The following is a 17,772-nucleotide window of genomic DNA, read 5'->3' as shown; positions in this document are numbered from 1 at the left end:
TCTATAGCAGCTTGCTCCTCTGGTGGTGAGGGATACACACAACAGAACTTTAAAATTCTTTTGCAGGCAAACAAAGCATGCAAAGGTGGAAAGTGCTTTATTGAATGATGCAGACTGAAAGATGCGATCCTGTTGCTTAACTAAAATGAAAAAAAGGAAGCAGCGCTAATGTTTTCTTTTTGATGTTGTAAGAATAAAATGCGGGGCATTACATACAGATATTGAATTTGTGGCATTACCTCTTTACTCTGAAACACTGCTTTCCTGTCGCAGATGCAGCACAAGAAAGATTTTCTCCTGAGCCCAGGCACAGTTCATGCACACAGTCTGAAGAATTTGCAAGATCAGTCGCGATCCCACCTGTACATAAGAGTGGAGACAGGGTACGTCGCCAATGATCTTCGAGTGTACCTGAGGTAAGCTCTTCTGATGGGTATCATATACTCAGCATACCGTGGCAAACAGCGAGGGTTTATCCACTGGAGTGGTTGGAAGAAGATGCATTCTAGCAACTCGCCTGCCCTTTATCGCTAAAGATGCAAGCTTTCCCAAATTGTCTTTGTCTGAAGCACGCAAGAATGTTTTCCATGTTTTATAATCGCAAGATTCACTTTTGGTGCTGTCAATTTAAAAAAAATAGAAGTCCTCTTAGTTTTCTAAAGCTCATGAGGATTTCCATCATAGGGCTTGCTAATGACATTAAGCTGGTCTTTCATTTGGCATGTTTTTCACTTGACTTAAAACTCAAAACTCAGTAAACGAAACCACACTTAACAGCCAGTGTACGGCTTCTGGCATGGTGATGTAGCTAGAGTTTGCGGCTGTTGCAAGATGCAACCCTTGTTCTTCACTTTTGCTTGCTGCTTTTTTATTGTTGTCTTTTATTATACCAGTCAGTCATATATTTCAGAATACATTACAGGCACTATTAAGGGCATTGATTAAAAGAGGCGTCACAAAGCAAAATCAGAGAAATATCAAAAAGCAGATTAGCATGAGTTCCGAACAAACGAAACAAACCAGTACTATACGTGAAATACCAAGGAAACTACCGACAAAACTAACAAATAAGGCTATAAGCTAGAACGTAAGGACTATAGAAGGCACGTACGTACATTGTGATGATTGTTAGCAATGTAAGACAACCTATTATCACTTTGCAAAGCACGGAAGATTTCAACATTCACGGAAGAGACGAAACTTCCACATATTACATGGCACTTGTGTATGAACACTTGGTATGAGAGAGATGTGCCTGTCCTTGGCAGGACTTTCCTCTTTTCAACTGTTTCATGGTGCTAATGAAAAGGACATTCCATAGGCGAATAGTGCATAGAAGTGCGAAATGTAATGCTTGTATTCTGCGATACGAAGAAACACATCAAATTTGATGCAATAGAACTGGTAAGAAAATGTGGCGGCTTCAAATGCCGGAAAGTGTGGGCAAGCATTTAATGTAGAAATGGGTTGTGGGGATTGGTGGACAAGCCACTGGCAACTGTTGAGTGTCTGCGGTGTGCCCGGAACTTTGTCTCAACCTGGACTTTATACGCAGGTGAGCAAAGTTTCAGGTGTGTTGCAGGCACTTTGAATCATCGGCCCACCTCCAAGAAATATTGGGAATGATGTTCTCTGGGCAGGCACGTTGATTGCTATGTAGCCCTACTGTCATATTGTCATGGTTATTTTCAAGCACCCTGATCATACTTTGAGCATTCAAGACTACTTATGAGAATGCGTAAGAGCCACTGCACTTGAGAATGACACCTTTGTGCTTTCAACCATTGGTCGCTACACGTTTGCTGCCTATGCTTTGGTACAGCTGTTTGTGTCATTCTGAGAGTGAGGATACCTATCAGCCTAGCGGTGATCCAAAATGTCATTGTTAACTAAACAGTATACCCCAGTGCCTTGTTCTGACTTCGTCGGTTACTTATGTTCTCTACCTACTAGCAGTCCCTTCTGTGTGGGAAAATTTTATGTGAAAGTGTTTTTTTTTTCTCTCTTTGTGGAAATACTGGCCTAGGCATTCTTTTTCTGTATATATATGTGTGCATTGTCGTTTGCTTCACCTAGGCTTTCAGTAGCTGGCTGTTAGCAAAACCAGTCTATGCCTCTCTGCCACAGCTTGCTCCTCTGACAGGGAGTTGCACACAACAGCACTGATATTGAATTTTGTCTTGGCCAATCAAGGCTAGTGAAGATGACAAGTGTTTCATTGAAGGAAACCAGCAAATGCTGTTGGCAATAAGGTTTTTGAGTGAAATTGCAAGTCATTGTATTGCCATATCATTACATCTTTTCTTCTTGTAGCCTTCACTTGCCTTTCTTTTCCTCTCTGCTCCTGGATTTAAGCAGCCAAAAAAAAATGTTTTTCTTGCCGAGCTCTGTGCCCTTCTTGCAATTGAAGCTCTAAAGTGAATCTTTCTTTTCCTAACTCCTCTAGGCTTGGCATGTCATCATCGGCCCTCTCTCCTGATAGGCTCAGCAGGGTCTCATTTTGCTGCTTGGCAGCCCTCCGCTAGCTATTCAGCACTATCATCTACAGCAGCAGTAGCTTTTCGGCTAGCTGACCAGCGAGGATAAAATATTATGCTTAGAAAAAAAAAACTCCGTGTGGCAGAGGTGCAATTCAGTCACAAGCTTATATTTGGCCATACCATGTTGTGCCGTTTCGTTTTCATGGTTCACCAAAGCGTCAGCTACGCCTATTGCCACAGTGAAAGGAAGATGCATGATTTTCTTCCGCCCTTTCGCCTGTAGCTACATTATGAGTGCTTCAGGGCATCCTGCCTGAAGGTTTGTCTCAACCTTTTTCTCCTTAGGTGAGCAAAGTTTCAGGTGTGTTGCTCTGTATGCAACATCATCGACAGCTCAAACCGGGCAAGGCCTTTATCCTGAGGCATGAGTTTAATTGTTAGCTAGCTCAGTGTGTGCCATGTCAGATACATCCTTTCTTTTCAATTCAATGCTTTCATTTTCTTGTCCTGCAGCCATGGTACCGAACAGCTGGTCCTATCTCATGGCATCAGAGTTCATCAAATATTTAATGTGACGGAGATTTACATTGACAAAGAAGCCTTTTATGGTGAGTTTTTAACGTGGTGTCTTCATTTAGTTTGTTAGTGAAGAAAATTCATGAATGTATTGTGCTAGTGAATTCAATTTTGGGCAGGTGTTGCAGGGATTGCACGTGCTTGCTTGCATCTGTTTGTTACCGAATACTACATAAGGAATAAAAAAAATGAAGGAAAACTCAAAACGTAACATTTTTCATGAATGGCATAAACAATTGAACTTCCTTTATCTTTGTTCTGATGAATTAGTTGGTCAGCTGATCAATCGGTTGATTGCGTTGATAGATCCCTTTCTGGTTTCCTCTAGACCACAATGATTGCCAGTTGACCATCGCACGAGAGCCACAACGCATTGGAAATTGGAAGCTAACACATGGTTCTTCAAACCTGACGTATCAACTGGAAGGCTTTGGGCAGGAGTGCTTGCAGTTCTCTCCCGAAAAGGCTGTGTGGGACTCACGTGGCTGCTTGGTGACCGACTCGACAAATGTGCAGTCTGTTCAATGCAAGTGCGTACCGTTGTCATGAATTTCCCCGTTTCACAAAGTTAGTACTGTTTGCAGAACTTACGCTTCACTTTTTTTCATTTGTTTTACGAGTTGTTGCACAGTGTGAGGCAAGGACATAAGTTACTTGAAATATGTTAGGTCCTAGCCAGTAGCCTCTTTCCCACATTCTGCAAACTCGCATGATGTACAGACCAGTATACCAGCAACAGTAATAATCTGAACTGACAAAAGCTTGTGATTAGAACATATTGGACTGCAGAAAAGAAATAACTCATAAGTTTGTGCCTACGGTCTGAAAACTGAAATTTTGTTTTTTTTGGGTCATCCAGTCTTGGCTATATCATCACTGGTGACAGTTGTGTTTCTGAGATTACCACTAGTGGCTGAACACGGTGCCTTGTTTATTATTCTTGTATCACATCCTGAGGCTCAGAAAACTCAACTTTGCCGATTCTTACTATGTGAGATGAGAACACAGGTGCTGGTCAGAAGGCCGGTGCTTGCGTTGAGCATGAATGCATTTCCTTGCTTTGCCACTTGGACATTTTGGTTGTTAGAAGAACTGGTGTGAAGGGAAGAACTGAAAGCAGGTGTCATGCGGCACGCTTTTCAGGATCAGAATCAGTTTATTGAAGACAAAAATGGGGATAATTACATGATAAGTATATACAGAAGGAGGTCCTGTAGGAGTTCCCGCCCTGCAGGAAATTGTCTCAGGCTTAGCCAACGAAAATCGGACTAGTCTCTTAGTGTCCTCTGCCCTCCATATTTGACAGCTGGGAGCAGAACCACTCTGAAACATTATTGGCACAAGGAACCTGTTACAAGTTGTCAAATATGTGAGCTCCCCGCCCTTCAATTGTTTGCTGTTTTAAAGCTGCATGCCTGTGCGAGAGTATGTTTGCAGCGTGACTGTTTGCATGGTATGAGCCAATTGGATTGGCCAGATGTTACACTTGCAACTTTTGCAAACTTGCAAGTGAGCCCAAGAATGAGCAAAAGAGAGGGGAAGGCAGGGAAGTTGACTGTTGCACCCTGTTTGCTACCTTATATGAGGCGAGGGGGAAGTGAGAGGGAAAAGGAAAGACAATAGACAATAAAGCCAAGAAGCATCCACCATGTTTGATCAGTGGCATTCTGCTGTTGAACAAGAAGTCGCGGATTTGATTTCTGGCTTTAGCAGCCACATTCCAGGAAAAGCAAAATGCAAAAATAATTGTGTATTTAGATTTAGGCGCATCTTAAATAACTTCAGGTGGTAAAAGGAAAGACACTGCTCATTGGAGCCAAAAGCTGGCCCAAAATGTTTTTCGGATCCCTTTGCTCCAGGTTCGTGTAAGGCAGTTATGTTTGCTTGATTGAACCTCTGCATCATCCTCGATCAATTTATATAGCTTTTGCCATAATTGCCATGAACATGTCGTGTGATGTTTTTCCTCATGTTCTCAAAACAGCATTTCTGATAATGTAGCAGTTTTGCAGTGGCAATATATTATTTTTTTTTTGTTCTGCTTATATCATCACAACATGTACATTTATTTTTTGTCAGAGAGGTAGAAAATTATACAGTGAACTAGGCCTAAAATATGAACCTGTTATTACAGAAACTTTCAAAAGGTATAATTTATCTTGGGTATTTACCATGGGTTCATACTTTAAAAAGCTGGACATGATGCAACTTTGGTCTAAATCAACGTGGAACATTAATTCGTGTAGCATTTCAAGCTCTGATCATTGAACATCATTTTGGTATGCTAGTCTCCTTCATAACAAGCAGCATTTAATAGAGCTCACCTACAAGATGGTCCACAAAAAACACATAAATTTCTTAGTAATCCGTATGTCAAAATTCATCATAAGTGATGTAAGTAGCATCATAATGTGACCGATAAGAGAAGTGGCCCCCCTTAATTCAGAGCCCCCTATTATGACATCTCATTGCCGATCTGTTTATTAGGGACGATAATCCTCCATAATTTAATCTGACAATTTTCATAAAGTTCAGAGGAGCATGGGAAAAAATAGCAAGTTATCTTACTGCTCTTTCCTAACTATTGTACATAGTTAATTTTGCTATATATTTATATTCCTAATAAAAAAAGAGAAAGGTGAAGAAGACACAGTTGATAGCTGTAGTTTACTGAATGCACCACATGCGCTGCCCTGGCTGTAAGTGGCAATGACCAGTACGTCCTTTAGTTAAGGTATAAGTAGCCATGCGCAAATGCCCGCGGAGCAGGAATGGAAAAACAGCTGTCAGTGTAGCTCAACTGGTAGAGCACCACGCATGTTGCGCAGAGGCTATGGGCTCTGCTCCTACTGGCAGCAACATTGTCTTTTCTTCTGCTTTCATTTGCCTTTTCCTGCACAAAGGTTGCTGCTAACCTAATCTCCATCTCAAATTATTTTGAGAGCTCAGGGAAAAGGAAAGAAGAAAAGATGCACTTTTTACGCACTGTTGGAATCTAAATGGCATGAAGATAGTTTGAGTCCATGAAATAGCAGCAGTAGCAGGAGAGGACATGAGCATAGCCTTATTGCATGTAGGTGTTAGCCATCTGTGTAATAAACATCTGTGTAACATCTGTGTTACATAGATGTTACACAGATGTTGACATCTTAGTTGAAATCAAGAAAAAGAAATGGGCATGCGCAGGACACGTAATGAGGAGGGAAGATAACCGATGGTCATTAAGGGTTACGGACTGGATTCCAAGAGAAGGGAAGCGTAGCAGGGGGTGGCAGAAAGTTAGGTGGATGGATGAGATTAAGAAGTTTGCAGGGACAACATGGCCACAATTAGTACATGACCGGGGTAGTGGAGAAGTATGGGAGAGGCCTTTGCCCTGCAGTGGGCGTAGCCAGGCTAATGATGATGATGATGATGATGATGATGATGATGATGATGATGATGATGATGATGAACATCTGTACTTGGTAAGACAGCAGCAAAGATAGCTTCGCTTTAAAACAATATCGTCTAAGCTGTTTTAAATTATTGCCTGTCTGCTTCATATGGTTTTTAATTGACTAAGAAGTAGGGTGTGTGCATATTTTAAAAATTTTGGATATTAAATCAAACATTGTCCTATTTGTTTTGGTGTTCGAATTGAATAGCCACTATTCAATTAAGTAATCGAGTTGAATAGCTACGACTAAAAAAATCTGAATATCTGTCTGATACTTTTCAAATACTTTACACTGTCAACTCTACACAAGCAAGTGTGAAGTTGAAGGAAAAATGTAAATTCTGTCCCATCCACTCTGGACATAATGTAGCAGAGCATGCTATGTCACTCAGACTGCCAGACTTTTTACAGCTAAACAAGGTCACTTGTAATAGAATGCTGTTGAGACACGGCATTTTGCTGTGGGTATACTTTCGCACTATTCGTACATGCAGCACCTCTAACCCTCATAGGACTAAATTAGAATATGTTTCATTGCAACATACTTTATACAATAGCAGCACCATCTTCTATGACCATTCAAACTGTAGAAAATGTTCTTTTTTTTTTACTCTGCCATCACTGCAGATGACACACACATCTGATTGACCTACATTATCACCTCTACAAACTTTATACAGTAGTGTGTCATTGCATATGCTCCAAAGGGTCCCGAGAACAATCTTCTCAGTTGTACCTAATGCTTCCTTTGTGCAGTGTAATGAGAGAAAATTCTCATTTCTGTGAATAGTGCCAGAAGTGGGTGAAAAGATTGTGAATAATTCATAAACTAATAGAAACATATTCAATACTAAATTCGATTTGACTCACTTCTGGCACTATTGGATTCATATTCGATTCAGTCTCAGAAACTGCTGTTTGCACATCTCTACTGAAAGTTTAATCCCTCAGTGCACGCTTCTCCCTCATTTCTAGACGTCTGTCTCTGCCTCATGGGTTGGTACTGTTGCAGGTGCCAGGGAGGACCCCCCATCATATCCGTGATCTCAGGCTCTCTCGAACTGCAGCTTGTTGAGCTGCCAGCATACAAGGTGTTTGGCAAACAGATCAACCTGGTTGTCATATCTTTTCTGGTGGCAACCATGGCTGCCTACACCCTGGCATTGTGGTGGTTGTGCGGTGGTGACAAGTGTGCGGTACGTGGTGGCCCAAGAGGGGGCCACGTATTTGCACTGAAGACGGCACGATCGACAGCGCAACACCTGTACGTGATCACTGTTCAGACTGGACCTTTCTTCAATGCAGGGACGTCAGCAGCGGTACGCATGGCTTTTGTTTCTGGCAGTTGGGGAGGGATATTTCCGGTTGGGAACAGGCTTCAAATTTTAACTTTATTTCAAAATATTTCTTCGCAGTATTAGCTGGCAAGAAGAAAGAAAGCAATATTTAAAGGCATTTATTGAGATTCTTTTTGTTATTAAAATTCAATTCTCAATTCAGTTTTTTTTTATTGGACAGCCACTGAGCAGGAGCCCTGGACTAAAGGCATCATACCTGCTTGATGTGGTGCTGGGCACTTCCGGTACACATCATATCTTAATATTCACCGTGGTCTTAGGGTCGGAATCAGGAAAGGAAAATAATATGTTACAGCAAGGCAAAACTCATAATTTCCTGCAGCGGAAAATGTATTTCAAGCATATATCCTTTGTTAAACTAATTTATTATAAACATTTTTCTCAAGTTGGTTACATTTTTGGAAAGTTTGTTGTATAGACCAGTGCATAGTCACGAATACATTTAGGAAACAGAACATACAATACTCTACATCAAAATTTTACTTGTCTCATTTACATGACCTTTTCTTTTTTGACAGCACCACCCTCCTTCCTCTACGCTCTGTTTTTGTTCCCATTCCAAAGTGCTTCCATGAATTTAATTAGCATGTAAATGTTAAGTAATGCAATAGCATGATAATGTCTTACAACATGTATCAAAGGCAAGTTCCTAGCTTCAAAGCAACTTCTACAAATTCTGGGACCTAATCACGTCTACCATGCAGCATTGAAATGAATTCTTGGGTTTTATGTGCCAAAACCGCAATATGATTATGAAACATGGTGTAGGGGGGGACTCTGGATTAATTTTGAAAACCTGTGGCTCCTTAATGTACACCTGAATCTAAATAACAAGCATTTTTGCATTTCGCCTCCATTAAAATTCTGCTGCTGCTGCTGCTGGTGTCAAACTGATGACCTCAAGCTCAGCAGTGCAACACCAAGAGCCTCTAAACTAGCTAGCATGGTAGGTCCATTAGCATTGCCTGTGTTGATGGTAACAACTGTGTTGTGCTGGAAATGCTGCAACTGGCATGGTATTGGGCGTGGCAGTAATCAAGCCTTTTATTTTTCAGGTGTCAATGATACTTCATGGAGAGACAGGAGATTCAGAGGTGATAAAGCTTGCTGACAGCCACCAAGTTCTTCAAAGATGTTCCACAGTTTCCTTCCTGGCTGGGTAAGTCAGCAGCACTATTTTTTTCTTTACAAGCACCTGAAACTTTGCTCAATTTCTATCAGAACTGTCCCATTTTGCTTGTGCGTGTGTGTGTGTGTGTGTGTGTGTGTGTGTGTGTGTGCGTATATATATATATATATATATATATATATATATATACACAGAGCTTTTAATTTATCTCAGGCAAAAGTCATATAGGATAACTATCCAAGCCATGGTTTTCTACATTTTTTTTTTCTGGCTGCTTTTTTTTAGACTGCGCAATCTTCAGGATTGGTCCACGAGAGTGGCCAGATGCACACCAAAAACTGCATTGACTCGGGGAAAAATGCTTCGTGTTAGAAAGCAGGACACCTTGTAGTGATTCCTCCAGTTTCGAAGTCATTCACTACGACAGCAGCAGATTCTCACAGTGAACGCCACCATCTCCACAACGACGTTGAAATGTGCATATTGCGTTAGGTGAATCCATATGTCACAGGACTAAAACATTTTCTTAGCGCGATCACAACTCTTGCTCGCGTGTCTTCTTATCCCGTCTTTCATTTCTTGCCACCAACTTTACGTTGGTGCTGGTTTATTACCACTGTTGCATGAGCTCTAGCACGCGCCTCAACCACTGTCTTGGAAGAAGCACTACCTTAAGCATATGCACATATTGATAATGCTAAGGTGATGCAGTGATGAAAGTGTAAGTTTCTGCAAGCGAAGTTCACAGGTTTGGTACTGGGTGGGGCAACTTCTTTTATATGATCCTCTAGAATAAGCTTCTGCATCGATTTCTTACGAACAGGCATAGATCGCCCTTTCTTTTTCTTCATTTTGGTGCAACTGGTTACTGCACATGGCAGTTCACGAGTGGTGGAAATGGTCTGTTACATGTCTCTTGTATATCATTCGCACAATTTGCCAATGAAAAAGATTCTATAAGCATTTGATTATCGCTATGATGCTGTGATAATGGTCATTTTTTGGGAAAGTGCTGCAATCTACAGCATGACAAACAGTGACTACAACAACATGTAGCAACACCACAAGTGCGTCTAGAAAGCCTCTATCACAGCTGTAACATTAAAAAAATTGTTGTGTGCACTTGACTTCTTTTGCAAAGACCTGGGAAAGTTCAGCCAAAGTCAGTGAGATAGACTTGTTCCTTGTTATCTTCTTTGTCCCTTCTCCTAATCTGGACAGAACACAAGTTAGACAGAAGCAGAAAAGCATGGCTACTGCATTTTAATGTCACATTCATTCTTCTGATGGTGCTGCAAAGGTTAGCGCCACCTGAAAATGCACAAATTTTTCCATGCAAATCGAGAAAGCTAGGCACTGATGCTGGCTACGTGACTTTTTCTGTCACTTTAAATGTGTGACACTACGCAAACAATCAGGGAGAAAAGGCAGCAAATAAATTACAAAACAGCATTTACACTGTGATTTCATTAAAGGGACACTAAAGAGGAACACTCAATCAGTCCAGATCGATCAAGTATTCTTGAAAAACTCTAGTATTGTTGCTTTCATGGTAATATTTTAGAAAAGAAAATGACGGGGAAAGTTTCTTGTTTCGATCTCACACCGAAACCCAGGCTGGTACGTCGGTATGACGTCATGAATAGCTAAGTATTGAAAAATGTGAAAAATAAGTATTTTTTCACATTTCAGCCATTGTGGTTCAGTAAAAGCTCTTAAAACTTCCTAGGTGCAGTCACTGGCTCTATTACAATGCAATGTAATTCCTTTCTAACCGCGGAAATTTAACTGGGAACAAGGAGACGGGTTCAAAATGCACAACATCATGGCATACTGGTAGAGGAATTTCAAGGCGGTGTCACCACCTTCTTTTCGTTTTTGTGTCTTTTCTGTCTTACCAAGCGTCTTCGTGCAGTAAGAATGGCTGTGGTGTTATATCAAGAGAATAATTTACTATAATACAGTGCAAGTCATTGTTTTCTTTTTTTTTTCTACCTTGTGCCTCTGTTTGCTTGCGTTGTGTTACACGTTTAAAATGAATTGCAACAAACTTACCCACCTCATCATCTCGCTTTTTCTGTCACTCCATTGTTGAGGTAGATTACTTTAGCATTCTGGTTAAGCATAGACAGCAAGTTTGTTGCGAGGTTTACAGGCTGCTGACTGGCAACATCGTGGTGCCAATAACTCACTCTTGTACCCAATGAATGTACGGAGTGCAAGAAGGGAAAAAAGTAGAAGACTGAAGAAGCTCTCGTCCGACTTGCATTGCCACTCTTGCACATCATTTTCCGTGTATGTATTGCAATTTCATCCCTCATCACAAAGCTCCTAAAGAACTCCTTACTGACAGGGGTCCGAAATTTCTATTTAAAGTGATTGCCAACATTCTAGGATTGTGCGTGACCCGACACATGCTTACCACAGCGTTAACAGCCCCAGACAAATGTGCCAACACAGAACGCTTGAATTGCACCCTCACAGAGATGTTGTCGATGCGCGTTTCTTTGGACCACCATGATTGGGATAGGAGCTTACCATTTGTGATGTTTGATTACAATTTGTCACGCCACGATGTCACCGGACTTTTGAGGTTCTATTTGTTGTTCGGCCACAATCCTACTTTACCTATGGACACCCTTCTGCGTGCCCCTGCATTTACCCTTACTGGCTATATCCACGACGCCACTGCCCGAACTGATCACGGCTGTCGGGTTGCCTACCAGCGATTAGCCACATCACAAGAACACCAGAAGACGCTAAATGACAGGCATTGCCGGCTCACCAATTTTCACCCAAGTTCCCTTATGCTCCTATGGACTCCAGTGTGTAGGTTTGCGCTCTTGGAAAAAGTACTGCCATCCTCACACTGGTCCTTACCATGTCCTCTGCCAAGTCACCGGCCTCACCTACAAAATGACAACTCTCGAACCAACAACACCGTCTACTCGCTGTCCATAGTATAGTGATGTTGTGCACATTGTGCGCCTCAAACCGCTCCATGTGCGCGAAACGTCGTTCACCCTGGCTCCCACTCCTGTCATACTTAAGCAGCACCAAAACGATGCTCGAGCTGCCGGAGGGTTGTGTCACGGAACAGTCAATCAGCGGTGCCCACAAAGATGCAACAAAGTAAAGAGGACAAAGGCGTGCCTAGGCTTGTGCACAGATGGGCCATATTGCGCGTGGCTGTAAATCATCATTTCAAATATATTCCACTTCTTTCCTTCCCCATTACTATATTATGTTAGAGCAACCAAATATGGATGCCTAGGGAAAGGAAACACAGATGATTGGCAGTGTGACAAGATTAAAAATTAAGGTCTGAATTTGAGTTAGTTGGTAAGGCAACATTTTTTTAATGGAGCTGCACTAAAGATGGCACAAGGCAGGAGTTTTATTGTTGATGGTTTTTGCTGGCACTAGCTTATTATTTTTAATGTATTTTTATATTTCCTTCTTTTTTTTATTGTTACCTTTTACCTTTTGATAATATACGTTTTTTGAGCTACTCATGTTTGTTTAAGCTTTTGTTGTCATTTTGACTACTTCCAGTTTTTTGATCGAGGTCCTTCCTGTTCTGATAAAGCTGGCCAAGTGTTACTCTAACTCACAGTTATCGTCCTTCATAACTGACCAGTCCACTGGAACACAAGCAAAACAAGATAGAAAGTAGGAGTAATGGATAGTATTGTATGCACGCACAGCAGTTTGGAATGTTGTCTGTGAACATTGAAAACTGGTCATGTGTTGAAAATCCCCGTTCTGTATGCGTTTGCCACTCACCGTGTATTGTCTATTGCTCTCTCTTTTTCAAAGATAAAGCTTGCTTTATTAACTGGCAAGTAATGAAGTTGGAAAACACTTATAGGACGTCTTAATTTGATGTTAAAGTTAATTTCGATATGCTGCACCCAGTGTCATCAACATCAAAATTTCGCATCAAAATTCAAACATTATGTAGCAACAAGGCTAGGTGTGATGGTGTTGCTAATAAAAAAAACAAGAATGCTGTGCACATTTATTTGTACTACACCCTGCGTGTGGAAGCCGTAGCAATAGCAGTGAGCCAGTGTATCGCGACAACATGACACATCCAAATCCTGGGTATTGAAACTGGTTAGTAGAAGCAAGTATGTTATAGTTGATTATTTAGGGAACTCTCATACTTGCCAGTATTTTTCTAAGGTTTAGAGGGCTCGAACTTTCATTAAATGCAGAAAAGGACAAGTTGGAAATATAGTTTCAGTACTGCTTTAGAAGTTCTATAAATAAGGGAACAGCTAGGCGTTCTTAACTATATTGGAATTAAGGCTCCTGTGTGGCAGGCACAATGTCTAATGTCCTCCTTTTAAGTCGCCTAGCTTTTTTATGTGGTTGGTGTTCATGTTTCATGTGACTATGTCATGATCATCCCCAACCAGACAAACATTTGTCAAACACTAGACGGCTTTGTATGTGTGTAAAATGAGTCATAATTTTGTGCTGGATTGCATTTTGTTAACGCTCAGATAACACGAACATCTGACATAAAAAAGATAGTACAGATCCCTCGCACTGTGGGAGTCAATGTTATACGAAACATTTTATAGGCAGCTGGCTATGCAGCATTGTTTGGGGTTCCATAAAGCATTGCCAGGTTGACCAGTGTGCTCATGTAAGTCCAGTATTTTCGTCTGCGACGTGAGTACAGTGACATAGAAGTAACGCTAGTGTGTGTGCATGACAACAGCAGCAAGACGATGGCAACAGTAATGACGATTGCATTTCTAAGAACAGCCGAATTGATGTGAACAAGTGGCATGGAGGTGTGAGGTGGGTAAAAAATGAAGAAATTCGCTTACCGCAGCACATGGTATCACTTAGAGAACAGAAACGAGTGGCTTGATGGCGATACTTCAGCAAAACCTGAAGCCCATGTGCTTTCATAGCCATTTCGCCAAGTGGTACGGTGCAGCTGATTGCCTTGGCTGAGCCGTGATGGTGCCGCCATAGTGGAATTCAATGCAGTATTGTCGTAGTCGGACACTATGTAAAAAGCACGCCTCGATGTTTGATTAAGCGGCCTGGTAACGACAAGAAAAGCTGTGAAAGTCCGGTGTGAGCTCTGGGAAGAACAACATGGTCCACTGGGTCGGCTTAAGTTCCTGTCATGTTAATGTCATGCCGTGCATGTATGCATGCATGTCATGATAATCATGGGAATCATGGCATGGTTTGACATACAGGCATTCGTATGCCATTCATTTTATGACCTACATGGCTTGACATGTCGTTAATGTTGCATGTACAGTGCTCACGGAATGAAACGCGACAGCGAGTATTTGGTAGAACCCAGCATATGTGCAGAGAACTCGAGAGTACCATGTCATGTCGCTATGAATCTGGTCACTAAAGGTGACTCTGACTCCGTTCTAAGTGTACACACCAAAGCTACGTCGATGTGACACGAACTGCAGCCGGTACAAACGAAAGTCTGGGCATTAGTTAGCCCTAAATTGACGCGTTTCATTCCGTGAGCACTGTACATGTCATAACACGCATATCCAGAACATGTTCAGTTGAAGAAATGCACATTATGTCATTCAATTCATTATAGTAATCTCATTTATGACATTCATGTTATGACATGATTGTCGTTCATGTCAGTTCTATTTTCTCACAAGTTGTATATCAGGATATCCATGACATGAGCGAAAGGACATGATATGCATGTCATGATGGGATTGTCATGAATGATGCAAACATGAGACGATGGTGTCGTGAGAATTTCTTTAACTGGATAGGTATCAAGATAGGTGTGGCGATACATGGGTGTATGACATGGAATTACATGCTCATGCATGTCATGACATGTATGTCATTCATGTGATGACATTTATGTCCTGTCAGGTTATGCACGCATGTCATGTCATTCATGTCCAGTTATATATAAGCAACCACTGCAGCATCTTGTCATTCGTATCATCTGTCATGGCATACATGCCATGACAAGCATGTGATGTCACTGATGTCATGAAATGTCATTCATGCCAAGTATGCATGCCAGCTAGGTCCGTCCCATGCCTCTTCCGATACATATCCTGTTGAAAAAATGACCAAGATGGCATTATGACATAGGAGGATAGACAGACAGACGGACGGACTGACTCAAAATGCCTGAAGTTCACAAAGAATGCTTCCCATTAAAGTAAGGACTATAACAGACATGCAATCATATGGGTACCTAAGCTAATGCGAGTTAATTGCATGTACTTACATGCAGGCATATTGTTGTGTCCTTTAATAAAATTGTTTTAATTTTTATCCTTGCATTCTTCAGCACGAAGATCGCTCTAGGAAATGTTGCAAGTGTCGAGGTCTGGCATGACAACTCTGGAGAATTTCCATCTTGGTTCTTGGAAGACTTGACTGTGGTACACTGGAATACACGTAAGTGGCACAAAGCACCTCTCTTTATGCACAGACCACTGTAAAGGAAGGCACTGCAACATTAATTGCATTTATGTGCGATATAGTTAAAATTTATAGCTATTGTTCAGGTTGTTCAGGTAGATGAATTCCACAAAAATACACAAAGCCAAGGAAACTTCAGAAAAGGGAGAATGGTTATCTGCCGAGAAGTATCTAGCATAAAGGTACAATTTACAGGCATGTCCCTTTTCTCTTATGCAGGTTTTGAGCTGAACTTGCGCATTTGAGCATTGAATATGTCTGTGGCTTCAAGTATTCTATTAATTCACTCTCAACCTGGAATCTACTAGTGTCCTGTCTGGGTGGGTTGTTAGAGTGACTGGCCCGCTAAGGAATGACTGCTGTGTGCCAGTATTGCACACTCTTTTGTACAGTGCATGTGACGATTCCATCTCTAATAACTGCAGGTATTTGAGGTACACCTGGCTATGGCCGAACGCCTCAGCTGAACACATCCTGAGGATTTCCATTGAAAATCCATGAATGATACTCACATAGGGTCGCAGACAGACATATTCAAAAGGGACATCTGTTATGGCTGTTGAGGTGTTTACGCAAAGACAGATATAAATTAGTTGTGTCAAATAATGTTTTCACCTGTCCACTGGCAAGCTTGTTTTATAGGCAAGATGTAAGTAACATGTTTAAGTGAAACTCGCATGCTTATTTTACATGTGTCTTCTCAACCAGTACACATTACAAGGAAATGCTTACAGGAATAGCTAATAAACACATAGAGAACATGAAGTGAAAGTTTCTAACTAAACGACATTTGTAGCATGCATGTTCTTAGCAATTGCATTCAATATAGATATATGTATTGATATCTGGCCATATTTGCGAAAGGTGTACATGACTCTCAGTTTTGAGAAGTCAGCACCAATGTGTGATTCAGATTGTGCTGCCATGTTATTGTGAGGAAAATAACACCGAGCAGATTGCTTTGCAGCCTAGGCTGAGTGTGTGTTACTGAGTTTGACTTTGTGTCAGTGGAAAATGCATAAAATCTCAATTTCATGAAGTATAGCTAGCCTGAAAGTAACTAGCTATACTTTCTATACTAGCTAGTTTTTCAGACACAAGTCGGTAATTTACTATCCCCATGTGATATATATTTCGAATCTTCAACAAGTTTGTTGTTCAGGTGTACAATAAAAGAAAAAGTAATATTTTAATGCTTTTTTGGATTCCTTGCTGGCACTGAAGCATTACAACAGGTCAGCTTATTGCCAAAGGGCACGTTTGCCAGTATCATAAAGGTCCAGCTTCTAGAAATAAAACATTATGGTTATTCATTTCGCTACTTGAAACCAGTCCTTTTATGCTTGTATTCAATTTAACAAATTTTTCTACTCAAACAACCATGCTTGCTAAACTGAATTTTATTTACTGCTAAAATAGGCTGCTTCTAGCTTGTTTTGTATTGTGTATATATCTATATATGTCTATATGTAGCTATATATCTGCGCCTCATTTCACATGAGGATGCATTAATTGACCGATTAATTCATGGGGAGTTATTCCCAGAAAATGACACTGAAACAAATACAGATGTAGCTGTAAGGGGCTGCAAAGTAATTATGGCCACCAAGGGTTCTTTCACGTGCACCTGAAACTAAGTACATACAAATGTTTGCATCGAGGCTCTGTAAGAGACTCGGTGTGAAATTTGGGCACTGTGGCTGGGAATTAAATGCTTACCATTATGGTCAGCAGCAGAACGCCGTAGCTTTTGAGTTACTGCAGTAGATCACATGGGAATATAGTACTAGTCTAACATTTGACAAAAGCACAATACATTGAGCCCTTGCGCAAGTACCTAGGCAAGCACTCATCTTATTTTGACCTGCACACAATTATACAACTACTTTGGAAAAGGATAAAAAGTTGGGCGAGTTGGTATGGTAACATAATCTTAGATTGCAGCGCGAAGGGACACGGACACAGGACGAGCGCTAACTCTCAACTGAAATTTTATTGAAACGAAAAACATGTATATAGGTGATTGCAAACAACCGCAGCATAAGAACATGACAAGGTATAACGACATTAGTTAAACATATCAGGAGGAGGGGAAGTCAAAAAAAAAGAAAATGAAACAACAAAAAGACACTACTTCAGATTAACACACGTGTTGTGAAGATACTGAAATTCGCATTCTAACAGAGACAAAGATGCATGGCTAACGCAAGTCTCTCCTAATCTTTTAATGTGGAATGCCTCGATTATTTCCCATGTGGTTTGGCATTTGTGTCTTGAAAGAATTTTTGTGTCATCAAACAAAGGTTTGCAACCGCAATTGAAACAGTGTGACGC

At 41.0% G+C, this 17,772-nt stretch overlaps 1 protein-coding gene across 4 annotated transcripts in view; it reads left to right on the top strand.

The window, feature by feature from the left end:
* The window catches only part of LOC135908902 (uncharacterized), a 636,710-nt gene that overhangs the window by 555,118 nt on the left and 63,820 nt on the right, over positions 1-17,772 (top strand). For all 4 annotated transcript variants that reach the window (XM_070532480.1, XM_070532479.1, XM_070532481.1 and 1 more), the window contains 6 exons: positions 274-416; positions 2,994-3,088; positions 3,385-3,586; positions 7,508-7,814; positions 8,909-9,012; positions 15,305-15,414. In XM_070532480.1, the coding sequence (XP_070388581.1) occupies positions 274-416; positions 2,994-3,088; positions 3,385-3,586; positions 7,508-7,814; positions 8,909-9,012; positions 15,305-15,414 (961 nt within the window). The remainder of the gene's footprint in view (positions 1-273; positions 417-2,993; positions 3,089-3,384; positions 3,587-7,507; positions 7,815-8,908; positions 9,013-15,304; positions 15,415-17,772) is intronic.

This window comes from Dermacentor albipictus, chromosome 1 (genome assembly GCF_038994185.2).
Source record: "Dermacentor albipictus isolate Rhodes 1998 colony chromosome 1, USDA_Dalb.pri_finalv2, whole genome shotgun sequence".
Classification (NCBI taxonomy): Eukaryota; Metazoa; Arthropoda; class Arachnida; order Ixodida; family Ixodidae; genus Dermacentor; species Dermacentor albipictus.
Note: the sequence above shows the minus strand (reverse complement) of the source record. Positions and strands in the feature narration are given on the sequence as shown.